The 18,942-nt window shown below is 37.4% G+C and overlaps 1 protein-coding gene across 1 annotated transcript; it reads right to left on the bottom strand.

Moving 5' to 3' along the window:
* Nucleotides 1–4,247: 4,247 nt before the first annotated feature.
* Nucleotides 4,248–18,220, bottom strand: LOC113048492 (sprouty-related, EVH1 domain-containing protein 2-like). The gene is made up of 6 exons (XM_026210381.1): nucleotides 17,837–18,220; nucleotides 12,128–12,308; nucleotides 11,870–12,038; nucleotides 11,717–11,781; nucleotides 8,902–9,051; nucleotides 4,248–6,812 (listed from the first exon to the last, which is right to left on the bottom strand). The coding sequence occupies exons 1-6, from the start codon at nucleotides 17,860–17,862 to the stop codon at nucleotides 6,120–6,122; spliced, it is 1,284 nt and encodes a 427-aa protein (XP_026066166.1). The 5' UTR covers nucleotides 17,863–18,220; the 3' UTR covers nucleotides 4,248–6,119.
* Nucleotides 18,221–18,942: the final 722 nt, after the last annotated feature.

The raw sequence follows: 18,942 nt of genomic DNA on the forward strand, positions 1-18,942 counted from the left end.
GCTGCACACAATCAGAAAGATGGGCCAATCTGACAGTAATGCATACAAATGAGCATGTTTTAAGATTGAATGTGCCTGCTGAGCGGCAAACGATTAACACCCTGTTCTTCACTCCGACGTTACACATCTACTATCAATGAAGCTTGACTGAAATGACCAAACTCGAATAGCAAAACTAGCTCTGTTAAAATCAACAACGATGTCAGTGGACGAAACAAAGCGAAAACATAAGATAGTACACTGCCATTATAAATCAACAAAGCAGACGAAACGACAAAACTAGTAACAAAGATGTCAGTGGTAAAATGAATATAATGGCAAAACTAGTACATCCTTATTATCAGCAAACAAAATATATTCCAATGGACCATTATAATTGACAAAAATGTCAGCAGATGAAGTGACAAAGCTGGTATGCTTGCTTAAGAACCAGTGTCAACTTAAACTAATAAGTATGAAATATTAAAATGTTAATTAACAGTAAACGAACTGATTACAATAGAAAGAACCGTTATTAATCGTTATAAGGCAAACCAATGCACTTGAGTACAGAACAAGCATTTTTAACTCTAATTTGAAATTTAATAAAATAAATAAATAAATAAAAAAATAAAAAAAAAATGTTGCCTTAACCAACTGAAATAAAATAAGTTTGGGTTAAGGTAAAATTAGTCCAATTAAACTGGGAAATTAATAACTAAAGAAATAGAAATATAAAAAAAATGTTGCTTGAACCAACTGAAATAAAGTAAGTTTTGGTTAAAGGACAGTAAAATTACAAAAAATTAAACAAATAAATTAAAGCTAAATAGAAAAAAAATAATATTATATACATACACAAAAAAAAAACTAATAAAAGTACAAAACTAAATATGGAAAATATGAATAAAACTAAACTCTTGTTAAAATCAACAAAGCTGTTGATGGATGAAATGAAAAAAGTAGACAAAAATAGCTACTATATAACTAGTATGCTGACATTTTAAACAAAGCTGACCAAACAAAAAACTAAAATGCAGATACAGATTTAAAATGACATATCAAAAGACAAACCTAAAAATACACTGTAAAAAATTATCTGACATATGGTTGCCAGAATTATACCGTAAAAAATACGGTAACACGGTTTTACCTTACATTAACAGTTTAATACCGTAATTTAACTGATATAATATTAATATACCAATTACTGAAGTACTGAAATCCATTTTGTACCCTTGTAATACACTGGTAACCACCAAAAGCAGGTGGTGAGAAGAAAGTCACATGATGAAACAAAGCCCATCACAAGCAGTTTTTAGACTATAAGATATATATAAGGTGCAACACCATCATGGTGAGACTCATTAAACTGAAATATGCAATAAACATTCATTTAACAACATTATATGAAACATACAACCCTAGTAAACATAAAAAATAAAAAAAATAAAAAAAGAAACGGTTCTTTTCAAAGAGAAAATCAATTTCAAACAAAATTTAAAATGCAACGCAGAGAATTTTGGGAATGTCAATTTTCGTTTTTTTCTAGTACATTTTACAGGAAATTACCGATAACCATTTAACAGGTTTGTACTGTAGCATTTTCACTTTTTTTTTTTACATTGCATCATTAAATCAGAAAAAAAATACATATATTCTCTCATTATCCAAGACTGTCAGCCGGAGAAATGACGAAACTAGTACACTTCTATAACGAGAGGAAACTAGCATGCTCCCATTATAACCAACAAATCTGTCAGCAGATGAAATGACAAAACCCAGATTAGAAGAGGATGGGTCTGGTTTCGTCATGCTGTAAGGAGTTTTGGTCATCCCTGCTGTGGTATATGCATTAGTGTGCTGTAACCGCGGGAAGAGGACAAAGAAGGACTCCTGTTGAGTCCAGCGTGGTCTAAATGTCTGCACATGTAGGAATTCGATGCTATTTGTAGTTACAGTTCCAAAGCTGGACAAGGCCTTTGGGACCCCCTCCCAATCTGTCCCACTCAAGCTGTGATTCACTCATTCGGGAGCTCATGATTAAGAGGTTTTCCGACTTTGCATTACAATGGTTGCCCATTCTGTAAGATCATGCAGAGTAATAGTGCTGGGTTATGGGATGTGCAGTCATGCCAGCACGTGCCCGGCTTGCTGCGCACACACACACACACACACACCGCCACATCCAGTTCATGCACGGTTTCTCATTGGACAGTGGCCACACACGCTTTTCCATAATATTGAATGGCCAAACATCTGCGTGACTTACTACCATTTGTCTATCAGTGCGTTCTAGTCTCTTGGCTTTTATTTCCACCTAAAACGGACATGACACAAGCTGTCCTCGACGAAAGTGTGCAACACAAAATACTGCCAATCCAAACAGTTGCTGATATATAACTTTGTGGCAATGGTGAAGATGTGCACACAGCCTTGGTTGTGGAAGTATTTTTGCAAATCAATGCAAAAAAGTATAGTTTTAAAATAGCAAACAAACATGACATTAAAACTTTTTGATTTAATGCAGAATTGTAGGAAAAAAAAGACAAATGCACTGAACATTATGAGGGAACAAACTACTGTATAAGTCATTCCCAATAATAAAATGTTAAGTTTAAATCAGATTTATAATACAAATATGTGGATGTGCATCGGGGTTATTTTGGTTTACTAGAACCACACACACACACGGTACAGAAAGTATTCAGACCCCCTTAAATTTTCCACTCTTTGTTATATTGCAGCCATTTGCTAAAATAATTTAAGTTCATTTTTTTCCTCAATGTACACACAGCACCCCATAATGACAGAAAAACAGAATTGATGACATTTTTGCACCGTTATTAAAAAAGGAAAACTGAAATATAACATGGTCCTAAATATTCAGACCCTTTCCTCAGTATTTAGTAGAAGCACCTTTTGATCTAATACAGCCATGAGTCTTTTAGGGAAAGATGCAGCAAGTTTTTCACACCTGGATTTGGGGATCCTCTGCCATTCCTACTTGCAGATCCTCTCCAGTTCTGTCAGGTTGGATGGTAAACGTTGGTGGACAGCCATTTTCAGGTCTCTCCAGAGATGCTGAATTGGGTTTAAGTCAGGGCTCTGTCTGGGCTTAGGGTCATTGTTTTGTTGGAAGGTGAACCTTCAGCCCAGTCTGAGTTCCTGAGCACTCTGGAGAAGGATTTCGTCCAGGACATCCCTGTACTTGGCCACATTCACCTTTCCTTTGATGGCAACAAGTCGTCCTGTCCCTGCAGCTGAAAAACACCACTACAGTATGATGCTTCACTGTTGGGACTGTTTTGGACAGGTGATGAGCAGTGCCTGGTTTTCTCCACACATACGCTTAGAATTAAGGCCAAAAAGTTCTATCTTGGTCTCAGCACCTTAAGTGCAGCGGAAATTGTTTTGTAACCTTGGCCAGATCTGTGCCTTGCCACATTTCTGCCTCTGAGCTCTTCAGTCAGTTCCTTTGACCTCATGATTCATGCGTCTTATATAGACAGGTGTGTGGCTTTCCTAATCAAGTCCAATCAGTATAATCAAACACAGCTGGACTCAAATGAAGGAGTGTCACAGCAAAGGGTCTGAATACTTAGGACCATGTGATATTTCAGTTTTTCTTTTTTAATAAATCTGCAAAAATGTCAACAATTCTGTGTTTTTCAGTCAATATGGGGTGCTGTGTGTACATTAATGTTAATTTTATTATTAACATTATTATTATTTTTTTAATTATATGTCATTTTATCAGTTAAAGTTTATTTCCAAATAATGAAAATGTTACCTGAAATAAAATACATTTTTGCTAAAATAAAAAATTAAAAACTTCAGCTGGTTGCTGAGGCAACATTTGTCATTTTAATTTAGTGTACTAAATTAAATGTGTAATTAGTGTACTCATTTTAATGTGGTGTTCTAATGTACTAAAATAATTAAAACTGAAATAAAAAACAATAAAAACTAGATAGACACGTGTACAAAAAAGACAAAAGCTTAACTAAAATAAAAAATATAAAAACAAAATTCAAAATAATAATAGCTATGGTATCCTTTTGCTCAAAATCACTGATGTGCATATATGCATGTGTGAATACATATACATAGAGATATGAAAAATATGATTTTATAAAAAGGTGAAAATGTCATTTTATATATACAAAAAAGTATATTCAATATATTTTTATTGATATATTTGTTACAAAATATTCAAATATATACAAATATATAAATAAATGAGTGTTGGGAACAATTTTTAAATACATTTGAGATTTGTGACATTACATACCAACATTTAACAGTTTCTGAGCTTGCAAAACATTTTATGATGTTACTAAATATTAGTATCTCTAATGAGAAAAACAACCCAGTTTTTACTTCTGAAAGCCTACTGTTGCACTCAACAACAAATGATCTTGACTCGTGTCACACCTGCTTGTGATCAGGTTTCACTCTTTGTCACAGAAATGTTCCAGATGTGAGTAAAAGACGAGAGTCGCGAGAGTGTGACCGTAACATTTCAGGGTGGACAGAAGGGGTGAGAGACGCACTGGCTGACTCAGGCACTTTCTTTTAATCTCAGATTGTTCAGGAGCATCAGACAGACAGAGAAGTCGCTCTCCTGGACACCAGTAAAAAAATAAAATGCTCCTCTTTAGTCACGCGTCAGATAGTACTACTGCAAAAGCTTTTCACGGGGAGATGGGGAGAAGAAGGACAGACACCAGAGAGACAGACAAATAGGACAGAAAACATCTGGATCACAGTCGTAATGACAACGCTGTCACAGTCCACTGATTGGCTGGATGTTGTTTTGAAGGATGATGCTGATTGGCCAGCGATTGGAGTTATATTTTGAGTACATAACAAACAACTTTGCACAGTGTTCAGATGGTTGTTTTTTTTCTTGTTTGTTAGTTTTACTAGTTTGTGTTGTGCTTAAGACAAAGGCGGAGAAAAAAGACATCTTGTTTTTCGTCCCGTAGGAGGGGTACATCGATTTTGAGGCTGGTTTTCAAAACACAGAGAACAGGCACATACATCACCTTTTAAGAACATGTTCAGCTCATATCGCACCCCAAAATGAGAAACTGGGAACAGTTTGCACTGTGACATTTTTTCACGATAATCAAGCAATGCAACAACTTACTCTACTGGGATATTTTTAAAAAAATACTGTTTCAGTAATATTTTAATGATTTTTTGCACTGTAAATTATTTTTCAAAGTTATACAAAAAGTTTATTGGAGAAAGTACAAAGAAAATATTATTTTAGTCTTACAACTTAAAAATTTCACTTTAATTGAATTTGTGAAATTTACAAGTAGCATCTGATTTTGACATTTTTACACTGTAATGAAACTGAAATAATGCCACAACGCTAAAGTCCTAAAATAGGCAAAATAAGGCCCATTTTCTTTAGATTTTGGGGTAAAATATGACCGTCACATGAGATTCACCCACACACCTACTTTATATTTGGGCACCAATGTGTTTGCAATTTTCCACACAGTGACTAAATATTGGCAATTTGGCAAAATAACATTTCCAACACCCGTTCTGACCCAACACACACACACACAGACACACACACACACAGACACAGACACAGACACAGACACACACACACCTTCCTACAGGTCAGCTATTTTGGATTCCTCTGGGTTTGTCTTATCTAGACGGAGTGGATCACAGTAGAAGAGACGCCTCTGACTGGAGAGACTTAACGAAAGGCTGACGGGGGGAGGAAAATCAAATCAAACAAACATTGAAACACAGACGAGACGGAAGGAAGATTACAACTCAAACCTTCAAAGCACATGAGCATAAAAATATAAAGTACCTGGATTTATATATTTATATCTACATATATTTATATATACCTTTTCATATATAAATGGATATTTATCGTGTAGTCTTTTAAATGGAAGCTGAGGGTTACTCTTTTAAAAACAAAGAAAAATACAAACCAGGACAGCGGTCCAGTACAATTGAATTGAGAAAATTAAACAAAAATATGGAGCAACCCTCTGAAATTCAGGAGGGAAGGAGAAAAAAACAACAACGATGAGAAACACAGATGCAGCCATAAGTTCGTTCTTCCCAGCGGCAGGTGTGCTCGTGTTTTTCTCCGCTCACCCCGAGGCCTTGTGCTTCCCGCCGCAGCAGTGGCACGCGACGCCGCAGTGGTAGCACGCTCGCAGCGGGGCGTAGCAGCACATGCAGGGCGCGAGCAGCGACAGTCCCAGGAGAGCTAGCCAGCGCAGGCAGAAGCGCTCTTCGCTGGCGTCGCAGGAGCACGGGTCCGAATAGTCACCCTCGGGGTCCGACATGCAATGATATAGCAGGCTGTCCGCGCACCACATGAAGCTCACCCGGTGAATGCACGTCTGCACGGGGTCTGGAGCTTCCTGGCAGCGCCCGCGTCTGTTTTCGGCCGGACTGAACATGTTTTGACAGTACACACACCGTAAGCGCTCTCTGCTGTCCTCCACGCGTCGTGGCAGCCATTTAGCATTAAGCACCCGCGGCTGACCTGTGACCACACCGCCGCCGATGCCCGTCTTGCCGTTGCGTGGCGTGTGTCCGTCCCCGCTGAGTGGGTACGAATAAGTGTAGTCGTGTTTGGGAGGTTCGCTCTTAGCGAGGTGAACGTAAGCGTCCGTGGCGTCCGTGCGCAGAGGTTTGGCTCGCGTCGCTGTGGTGGCGTGCCGATAGTCCTCGTAGCCCGTTAACCAAGAGCGCTCGCGTGGGTTAATCCGGACGATCTCCTCGTCCTCCTCCTCGTGAAACCTTACATGACGGGGACACGGGAACATGGGCACCGTCTGTACAGCAGAAAGACTGGTAAACACAAGATCCATAGACATCCCGATAGAAATATCTGAATACACAGGTATAAAAGACGGGAATGCTAGCAGATCAATATTTTATGATAAACAATCAACATTTCACATAAAGAGGTCTAAAAATCACACTAAACAATGGTGGAAACAATGGTGCAAATCCAGTTTGCAAGAACAACCCCTGTGCATGAACATTGATTTTGACTGAATATTACATAATTTTAATATAACACAGTGTAATAACATTACAGATATTATTAATTCAATTTATTATACTGAATTTCAAAATATTAATTACACAAACACACATAATTTATGTTTTAAATTAATATGTATATCTATAATCCAATTTCTTAAAGTATTTTATTTATACATTTAAAAAAGTTGATTAAAAAAAAAACTAACTATTTTAAAAATATTTAAGCTTTATTCAGTGAACTGAAAAAAATGCTACTGGTTGAAAGTGAATTTTTAGCCAACTTTTTACACTTGATAACAATAATAACATCACCAACAATAACTATAATTACTAATGTTGTTGTTTAACATAGCACTACGACTGCTACACTAAATATTTAAAAATATATATATTATTAAAAAAAATATGTTTAAAAATATCTATATCTATCAATCTATATCATAATGAAAGCTTTACCAAAATGGAAACTATATATTGCCCATCATGGTGGCTGTCATGGTTGGTTGGTTGTTGTTAGTGAAGCGCACAATGAAGAATCAACAATATCAATCTTTAATAGATAAACCACATGAAACAGGTAAAGATGGGAACGGAGCAAGACTAAAGGAGAACTGAGGGTTTACAAGTAAGAACCAAACACAGGGAACTAATGAGATAATGAACAGGTGAACAGAATAACTAATTAAACAGACTGGGGAAAACTAGAAATACACAGAAAAGAAAGCATACATGTTACAGTAGCTCCCCCTCCCAGAAGGCACATCCTTGCGCTGTAACTAATCCATCTGAGGAGGGAGGGTAGGGGTTCGAAGGGGGGCAAGGAGCAGGAGAGTGGCAAAACAAAACCAAAGTCCATAGGGAATAAGAAGGTGGGAGGAGCCAGATGTTGGTCCAGGGCCCAACCAGGGTGGAGTCAAGGGAGGGAGGAGCCATGGTGGAAACTTAGCAGACGACACCCTGAGGATGAGCGATGGAGACCCAGGTGGAGCAGAACAGACGGAGAGGCAGGGCGACACCTGAGGTCCGGAGGGCCAAAGGTGAAGCAGAAGGCTCATGCGAGGAAGGCCGCAGTGGAGCTTTAGTAAATGAGGATCAAGGTGGATCCAGAGGGATGAGGATAAACCAGAAGAGTCCTCCATAGCGGAGGAAGGTCGACGACTGACAAAGTTGGAGCCAGAAAGAAGTGGGAGCCTGGTGGAGCCAGTGGGATGACGGGCCATGGTGGAGATGAAGGAGCAAGGAGCCTAAGCAGAGCTGATAGGACAGAGAATCCCCACTCCTAGGTGGAGCGGGAGCCTGGAAGCCCCGAGGCAAATCAGAGAGCACAGATAGCGCTGACTGAGGATGAGCTGAGGAGCTGACAGGAACCAGTGGAGGCAGTACCGAGGAACTGGCTGGTTTTAGGAGCGAGAGGCTGGGTAGAAACTCAGGAGAATATGAGCTGGGCAGAACCAGCGGAGACTCAGAAGAATTGGGTATATATTGGGTAGAGAGAACAAAACAAAAAGAAAGAAAAATGCAGCTAGAAACTGTTTAGGTCCATTCTTTTGTTACAGTTGGTTGTTGTTAGCGAAGTGCACGACAAAGAAGAATTAACAATAACAGTCTTTAACAGATAAATCCACAGGAAACTCATAAAACCAACAAGTTTAGATGAGAACAGACCTAGACTTGAGGAGAACTGAGGGTTTAGAAGCAAGAACCAAACAAAGGGCTCTAATGAGATAATCAACAGGTGAACAGAATAACTAATTAAACAGACTGGGGAAAACTAGGTCAGACAGGACCAGAAACACAGAAGACAAAGCATACATTTTACAATTACATAACTTTAGTCAATTTTGCATAAACATATTATTCATACAAACTCGCCTGTTCCAGGTAGAATCGGTCAGAGTGTCTGTGTTGGTCGTAGAGATGTCCCAGAATGCAATGGTGGGGCTCGGAGAAGCTGATTGGTGCGAGCGTCTGCATGGACGTCTCTCTCTTCTGAGAAGAGTTAGAAGAGCTGTCTGTGGCATTCTGAAGGACAGATAGAGAACAGAAATTGTGTCCCAATTAGTGCATGTTGGCAGGATCATGGTGGCACAAACTAAATGACTCCCCACTCTTGAACGAGGGTAACACAGTTGTATTCTTCACTGAATTTCCAGCAAAATAGCCCTGTTGAGATTTATAAGGTTACCATGATATAAAACTAATGATAACTTGGATTCAGCTGAAAAATAGAACATTGAATTGCATCAAATCATCACTTCAAAGTGTTTGTATAAAAACAGAAATGGATCAATATAAAAGCATTTCAAACGTTCCAGAACAACACAGCACAGGTCATTCTGCTTGACCTTTGACCCTGTGTACGGGTACGTGAGGTTTGTGTAAATTAAGTGCTTGAGTACTATCATCAGCACTATTATCTCTGACCTTCAACCCCTGAAATCCACACTGTCTCCTTCCTGTGGCTCTTCCTGAAGCCTGGAGCCTGAACGAGAGCCAGCGGAGTGTGTGTGTGTGTGTGTGAGAGAGAGAGAGAGCATCTGTTTTAAGAGTTGACAGTGAGCCACACGGCCATCAATAACTCAAGAGTGTGTGTGAGAGAAAGCGCTCGAGATGATTACAAACACAGCTCGCCTCTCTTAAGTCATCTGACTCCTTTCTTCTCCAAAGTCTGAAATCTACACTACACTGTAAAACACATTTGTTAAATTTACAGCACAAATCTGACAGCTGCAGCATCAGGGTGACACATGTGAAACACACACACTTAAAAACGCAGTAAACATTAACTACACAACATAAAGTAACATAAACACCCCAAAATGCACAACAAAGGAATATAAGAAGAAATTACAATTTACATACTCTTTTTGGACTACAGGGAACATTATGTTATGTTTTTAAACCGGAAATTATAAAGTCTTACAAAAACAAACATATAAATGTAACAATATATAACACTTCAGAACATCTATTGTCTTATATATATATATATATATATATATATATATATATATATATATATATTTTAATTTATTATTATTTTACTGATAATAGTAAAAAAAAAAAAAAAAAAAAAAAAAATATATATATATATATATATATATATATATATATATATATTTTTTTTACTATTATCAGTAAAATAATAATAAATTAAAATATATATATATATATATATATATATATATATATATATATATATATATATATTATTTTTTTATTTTTATTATTATTTTACTTTAAATGTTAATTTTACTTACACAATTTTTACAATATTTTACAGTAAAAATACATGGGCCATTTTGTTAAATATAAAATTTCACCATAAATAATAAGGTGATTTATACATTACATTTACCCCAAAAAACAAAGGAAAGGAAAGAAAACAAAAAGAAAAGTGTGGTCTTGTTAAATGTTAATTATTCTCTTATAAATAAGTTATAATTTATTTCTTAATTTATTACGGAACACTTTTCCATAAAAGTGCATTGCCTTGTTAATTTTACATAACAATTTAATTAATGTTTCTATTAAATAAATAATACAGTTAATTAGAATACATTAATACTCTTATTATATTTTTCATCGTAAATGTTAAATTAACACACAGTTGACCAGCTTTTTACTGTAGCATTTAGATGATAAAGGAATACTGTCTTGAGACAGAGTGTAAATCTATATGCATTGTAAGTACATCCAGGGTTGTGAGTGTGTGTGTGTAATGTCTGGATGGAAATATATTTGTGGCTGTGCTAATTATCACTTTAGACTTTACCTCAGAGGGAATTAGACATCCAACAGCTGCTGCCCATTCTAACCCCACCGCACACATCCCATCTCTCCCTCTCTAAACTTAGGAGCGACTGACTACTCTGATTAGTAATAATCAGTGTCTGGCTGGGCTTGTATGAATAGCTGTGAGTCATAAACTTCTAAAGTTAGCGATTAGAGGAACACCACTCCTGAGAGACCATGGCAAACGCTGATCACTGAACACCTAAAGACTGAAGTCAAACCCAAAGAATTACAATTCATCTGAGTTTCTGAATGCATGCGCGTTATAAACGGTCTCTTGTATCTTAAGGCTTTGGCGTGGCATTGTTGTGTTGTATTAGGAGCAATAGGAGGACAAAAGGGAGCAAAGGTCACTTCCTGAGCACAGCCCACACACACACACACACACACACACACACTTGACCAACTAACAAAAAATTGCAACTGACCCAATAATAGCATATTATACTGTATATCTCAATAATATCTCATATTCTTTGAGATAAATGAATAGAAAAAAAGATTATAATAACATTCTAGTGATATGTGGAATATTCATTATATATTTTAAAAATCTTTTTTATCTAGCGATAAAAAATGATGTAAAAAAAGGGTGTTTTAAAACCTTTTGTCGATTCATTGAATTGTCTTAATGAATCACTTCCAACATTTTATTTCATCCCTTAAAAATGTGCACAAAAACACAACATTTATCAAATTAAAACCATCTGCGCAAGTAAATCTTGATGTTTATTACTAAGAATCGTTGATACAAAGAGGAGCCCGAATTTCAGTATGTTCGGTAAAATACACCATATTATGAATACAGTGAAATTATGGCTCCTCTGATTGAAAATAAATAATAAATCATCCTTTAAAGCCAGGGACTGAGAGACTGTAGTCCGAGACTCACCGTGAAAACATCATCATCACCCAGTTCGGCTTCATTCTGCAGCGTGGAGGATGAAGTCGTGGAGCCTGGAGAAAACGAACAAGAGTCATGTTATGGTCATGGTTAACATGTAACACATTAAACCTTTCTCATGATCCTCACGAATCCACACACCCTCTGTGAGGTCCTCGATGGCCTTCCTCACGCCGCGATCGAACGCTCGGGCGTCAGCGGGGCTCTGGAAAGACAGGCCACACTTCCTGTTGTCCACTCGCCAGTGATGGAAAGTGGGCGTGGCTTTAGTGTACACCAGATCCTTCTTCAGAAAGCACTGCAGGATCACCTGCTCAACACAAACACAATGTTAAGGGTTGAAGAATCAGGTCTTTGGTGCATACCATGGAGACTGGCACACACTGGCAGCTCTCTAACCTGCTTGTCTCGGACTCGCTCTCCAAAGATGAGAAAGCCGTTGCGTCCCAGGAGCTCTAGGTCTGGGACCACCTTACAGACACCCACTCGACTGAGACCACCGCCCTCCTGAGCCAGCCAGCCCCCGCTAGACTCATCCCTCGTCATCACCACAGCTTTCACTCGCACTATGTAACTGTCACTGCAGGGAGAGACACAAGGATGTTCTGATGTGGTGCGATGACAAATAAGACGGTCAGAGATGATTAGAAGACGACGTCTGGTTTAAAACGCATGTGGCAAGTTTTCAAAAAGTTATGTTGGTTTAATGCATTTTTCAAACTGTATACAGTAGGTTCCATTTGTTAACATAAGTTAACTATATTAGTTAACATGAACTAACAAGAAAAATTGGTAACACTTTACAATAGGTAACACTTGTTAACTACAACATTTTTCTCAATCAATTCTTAATTTGCTGCTTATTAACAGTTAGTAAGGTAGCTGTTAGGTTTAGGTATTGGGCAATATTAGGGATGTAGAATAAGGCATTAATATGTTCTTAATTAGCACTAATACATGACTGCTGTTAACTAATGGGACCTGTTTATTTAATTTTCTATAAAAATTATGATTTATTGACTACAAATAACAAGCGGTGTAACCATTAAGCAAGAGATGAAAAAAATGTCCTTGCACATATTGAAATAATAATATAATTGAATTTTTAAAGCATGAATAAAAATATTTTTGCAAATATTTTTTTTCTTGGGGTTATTGCATTTGAAACCATGCATACGTACAATAACACGTTTACAAAAATAATAGTAATAAATTAGATAAACAGCCCAGCCATATATTTTATAAATATAAATATGCGGACTTTAGTGTCAGCAAGAGGTTTTGCAATCCTCAAAACAAGCCTTCTGTCCTTCTTCCCTTACGAAAGGAAAATATATTTACCAATATATTTCTTAAAATATATTGTGATATATTGTAATATATTATTTTCCCTTTTTATTTTCTAATAATTTATATTTTTGAATACATTTAATAATATATTGATGATACATATATTATATAATATATTGCAAAATATACAAATGATTGCCGCTTTCAATATATTGGAAAAAAATAAATATATATAAGAATATATGCTAATATATTACATGATATTTTCCAATATACTGCAATATATTTTTGTTTCATAAAGGTTAGTTCAGTGATGTCAAAGCTTATGCTAACATATCAGCGTCAAACCAAGCATCCTGATTGGTCCCAGACCTGAGTCAAAATGATGAGGTCATAATCCATTCTGGAAGATGGCAGAGTCGATAGCTCTGCATTGCAAATGAGGTTTCAATGAAAATCTTAAAGAGGATGGTGTTTGTTTTGCTAATGAGATTTGCCTTATGCATAGATATGATAATGCTGAACCTAGTTTATGTGCAACCATGTGCAAAATATGACAGAAGGTTTAACAAATGCAAAGTTTGGGATCAGGATTTCTCAGAACATCATTTACATAATGAGTAGTACAGCAGAGCATGGGAACTTAACACAGATTCACAGGCCTTGAGTACAGGCTCATCTTTACCTGGTATTAATGCTGGAATGAATTGGCCAGTCAACATCAGAACGGCTGATTTACTGCTTCAACTTTCAAACAGAATGATAACATCACAATAATCCAAACCAGTCTCCAGTCCAGAAATGAAGGTCTTAAGCTGTGTGTTTGTAATAAACAAAGCCACCTTTAAACTTAAACCACTGACTCCAGCTAAAATACGAATCCTGTTTGGACTCTCAATCTGACGGCACCCATTCACTGCAGAGGATGCAAGTGATGTAACAAATTTCTCCAAATCTGTTCCATTAAAGAAACAAACTCATCTACTCTCTGATGGCCTGAGGATGAGAACATTTTCAGCTAATTTTCGTGAATTATTTCTTTAGAGGAACCGTCTCCAGAACTGAACATCGTGACTATCAGACAGGAGCATTAACATCATGGTATGGAGAACATCACAGGCCATTCACACAGGAACTAGTGCTTAAAAATCAGCACATCGTATGTCGAGAAATAAATGTCAGCAGCAAGAACATGAGTTCATTTCCTCTTGATCTCAATCTGAGGTTTTGCTGGAATCTGTCAAATTACTTTCAGACTTATCATACAATCTCATCTTTTGGTTTGTGTCTTTATAAACAGATAAAAGTACGTAACTTGAATTTCCAAAAATATACATTGACACATGATTGCTTATGCAAAATATATATATATTCCTTTTTTATGTATACCTTAGCCATGACATCAGGTTGCTTATAGCGTAATTTTGATAATTAGGCTATGAATAAATCTTGTACTATTGTATTTTTTTGGCATGTCATTTTATACTAAATGTGCTAAATGATTAAATGTAAACGTGAAAGTGGCTAATTCACAGTGTACACAATGCAATGACATCTGCAGCTGCCATAGAAACCATTGTCTCCCGCACGCTGAACAGCATACAAAGGAAAACCGTTTCATTCTGATCTTCTTCCACTCTTTAAAACGCTCTGCATTCCTCTACCCTCACACTTCCAGCGAGTGGCTGGCTGGGAAATCAGTCCTTATCTTTACTGTAAATACATCAGAACTATGCTGGAACCAGTAGAGGGGTTCATCTGGACTGACTTTACCTCAATGTCAGATATTATCGACCCATAATGGTTCTGCATATAGGTCATGCTGGTGTGATCAATATAGATCACATTCCTCCCCTCCCCATCGGCTCTTCCCAAGCACCCAGAGGCTGGAGAGGACATCCGGGTCTGAGGTCTGGACGCCAGCCAGTTCACGTGAGCATGTACACACAGCTTCAGGCTACAGTCATTACCAATGGGGAGCCACTGGTTTGCTCAGCACGTTTTTGAGGAACTCGCTCACATTCCACTTCAAAAAACAGTTCAACAAACACCAGGATTCTAGAGTTTCTCTGAAATCTTCAACATTTTGAAGGAACATCGCAACCAAAACTAATATCTCGCAATCATTTACTTAACAGGAAGACATGAGGACGAGTAAATGATGACAGGATTTTCATTTTTTAATCCTTTAACAATGCCCATCCCAAACGGTGGCATTTATCTCTAATTATTCAGTCGCAGTAAACCTGAATTATCCAGGTGATTTTGAATAATACAACTTATGTGACAGAGAGACCAGATATGCATCATGACTCAAGTAGTGAGGACAACACTAATTCCAAGTACATCCATTAGCCTATTTGAAAACATCATTTAAGCAAACACTTTCAAACAAACTTCCTGATGATTTTCCTTCACTCCAGGTCTTGTGATAAAGGCATTTTGATACATTGCCCCCAAAAAGTATTTTAGACCATTAAGACATAATTAAACACTGCATGAATGTCATTGCGTTAGATAGCAAAACACCAAACTGGTTAAAAACACTTTTAATGCAATCAAGCAACAAATTTCACAATCTTAAAAGGACAGTTCACCCTAACATGAAAATCTGTCATAATTTACTCACCAGAAACTCAAACCTACTTAATGGTAAGCAAATGATGACAGAATTTTCATTTTGGGGCGGACTATTCTTTTAACTATGTTTTAAAAACTATTGAATGAAAAGAGTATTTGGATACTTGAGTTCTGGGGTCAGTAAAGTTAGCTCATATATATATATATATATATAAACCTAGTATTTGGTTTACAACTGCTTTGCAACTCAAGCAATCCCATTCAGATATTTTAATAGTTAAAGTATCCATATATATTTCAACCTTTCAAGACTTGAAACTTCAATCATTTATAGCCTAACTGGGCCATAACGGTTTAGACAACACAAAAAAGAGAGATATGATTATTAAGTAAAAGAGAAGGATTTCCTTGCAGAGAAATGAATAGTGCAGAGTAATCCATTCATTACCTGCACGTCACTGAGAATCAAACAATCGAGGGGCGTGACAGCGAGGTAACGCTTCACCGCTTCACTTCCGCCGGATCTGGGTTTAATCCTCTCTCCATTGTTTCCCTTCCAGGAGCGCCTTCTCAGAAACCTCCCCCCATTTTGGAGTAGGCCACAGCCCTCCCCTCCGCCGATAAAAGTCAACATTTCACAACCTCGGGCTATTATATGGGCTTTTACATCCCAGTTTGACACAAGTATTTACTCAAACGGGCGTGAGTGTGCCATAAATCTAAATGAGACAAATTCCCCACCAGCTTCGGCGTTACATCTCAAGTAAAGGAAACATAAGTGGAGTTCAAGCAATTTAAATTAAATATGTAACTTTTGCTCAAAAGTCATTCCTACAAAGACGATGCTCAAGTAAAAAAAAAAAAAAGAAGTTAGATGACAAGTTCTCATCAGAAGGAAACCATAGAAACAAACGATAAATTGTCGTACTGCGTTATTATGGCTTTACACATCGGCTAAATATGTATGCATGTATGCACGTATATATATAAATATATATATATATATATATATATATATATATATATATATATATATATATATATATATATATATATATATGTATGTATGTATGTATATATATATATGTATATGTATGTATTCATGTATATATAACTCAAACACACACATGTTAGAACTGTTTGCCTGTCAGAATATAAAATGTCTATTTTTGTTGCTAGGAGTAGCCTAACAACAACAAATTGCATTAATTTACACCGGTTATAATACTGTAATGTATATAATACTGTATAGTATTTTACAGCAATGCACTGTAAAATCAATACAAGTCATATAGGTTGAAAACACAAGTCTACTCTAATTAATATTGCTTCAGACTCTCATTACACTAGTATTAACGATACAAACTCACATAATCGTTTTGTCAAAATCATAAAAGACAGACTAAATAAACATCAGCTTGTAAATACAGGTTGAGTGTTTGTTACAGAAGTTAATAGTTTAAGCCCATAAAGAGCTCACTAAGTTCACAAGGCGTTTTAACTCGGCTCTAATGCTATTAACGAGACTTTGATCGGCTTGAGTCAAACTACCGTGAGATACAGTGTTTATATTAGGCAGAAGAACGCAGTGAAATAGTAATTAATGTTTCTTGCAAAAAGAGGAAGCCGTCAGATTAAATGTAACACTTAAAAGCACATATAGGCCTGTATATAGGCCACTATAGGGCCTGCTGTAACATCAGCACAGCTCTGAGGCGCTCTGATGTGCGCGCGCACCCTTCTGTGTTTTTATGAATGAAGGACAGTATGCAAATGAGAGCGATTCACGAAAAAGAAATGGCGGATATGGCATGTCAGACCACCACAAAGAAGGAGACCAAGAACTGGCTCCATGCTCAGGCGTTGTGTGTTTAGAAACTTTGCAGTCGCCTAGTAGCTTTTTTGGAGCGCTAATTCGCCTTTACAGTCGACGGGATATAAGGTATTCAAGTAAAGGATCCGTCCACAAAATGTTTCCGCTCGCACCCCCTCCTCCTCCTCCTCCACCTCCTCCTCTCCCTCTTCTCGCTTTGAGACCAGATCCCTGCAGCAGGGGCCCAGCACTCAAATCCCTTTGACACTGCATTGTTTCCTAGCATTAACATCTCCAAAGTCTCTCTCCGAGGCGCATGCACGAGTCCCCTGCATCTGACTGAGCTCGGGAACGCATTCTTGGACACGGGATACGCTTTCCATTCGTGTCCACATGCGTCGTTTTCTCAAAAACTGAATACTCACTCGTCTGGGTGCGATTCCTCAGTCATGTTTCCCCACGTTTCACCTACAATAGAAATAATATCCCACCGCGGGCGCGCAGCGTTCTGGCTTCATGTCGTCTCTATTTTCCACCTCGCCTTTTTTTTAAAGTCCAGTGCATCAACGAGTTTCCCTCAAATCCGTCTCCGCGTTCCTTATTCTCGTTCTTTCTCCGCGCACTGCACTTTATCCGTCAGGGTTTGCAGTGCATCTGGTTAATCCTCGCGTTCTGCAACATCCTGGTGGCTATATCGATGGTTTCTCGCCTCGCGTCTCCTGCGCGCTGGTCTCGAAGAGGAGCCCCATCTCTCGTTACTCCATGTTGGATTGTGTAGTCAGCAGCGGGCGAGAGCCGCCGACACTGGAGGTGGGGGGAGGGTGGGGGGTTGCGGAAGCAATGACGTCACGTTGGAACGAATACAGGCCGTTTTGGACTGAGGCATCTCCGGTGTGACGGGCTGCACCGACGTCCTGCCACCTAGTGTGCCTCCTCTGACCTTAACCTGTGGGTCTGGGTTATTGTTTTCCCCATAAAGCATCCGGGGTTTAAATACAGAGATTGAACAATGTTATTATGTCTTGGTGGATGTCCATACGTAAATGTCTGTTATGTGGAAAAACTTATTCAGGGAAGTACTAAACGAATGCAAGGTGAATGTAAACTTATATCTTCAACTATACATACAGGCATCCTAGAAAACAAGAAAGAGTGCAATATGCTAATAAAATACATAACTAATTACTTTCCCCTTTCGTTCTAGACTGCATGAAAACCATAGGGCAGCATTATTTTGCAGTGGTTGGTCAGACTTGGTTCGATTCATAAGAGGTTTTTGGTTTAATTTGAAAGCTTTATATTTAATTTGAAAGCTTTATAATATACATTATATATATATATATATATATATATATATATATATATATATATATATATATATATATATATATATATATATATATATATATATATTGAGAAATTGAGAATGATTCAGTTTGATTCGTATTTAAGTTTTTAGATGTAAATAAAATGCATTTAATACAAAGAGAAAAAGAGACAGTCAGTCTTGAACAATCTGGAAAATGTTAAT

Source organism: Carassius auratus, chromosome 1 (assembly GCF_003368295.1).
Source record: "Carassius auratus strain Wakin chromosome 1, ASM336829v1, whole genome shotgun sequence".
Taxonomy (NCBI): domain Eukaryota; kingdom Metazoa; phylum Chordata; class Actinopteri; order Cypriniformes; family Cyprinidae; genus Carassius; species Carassius auratus.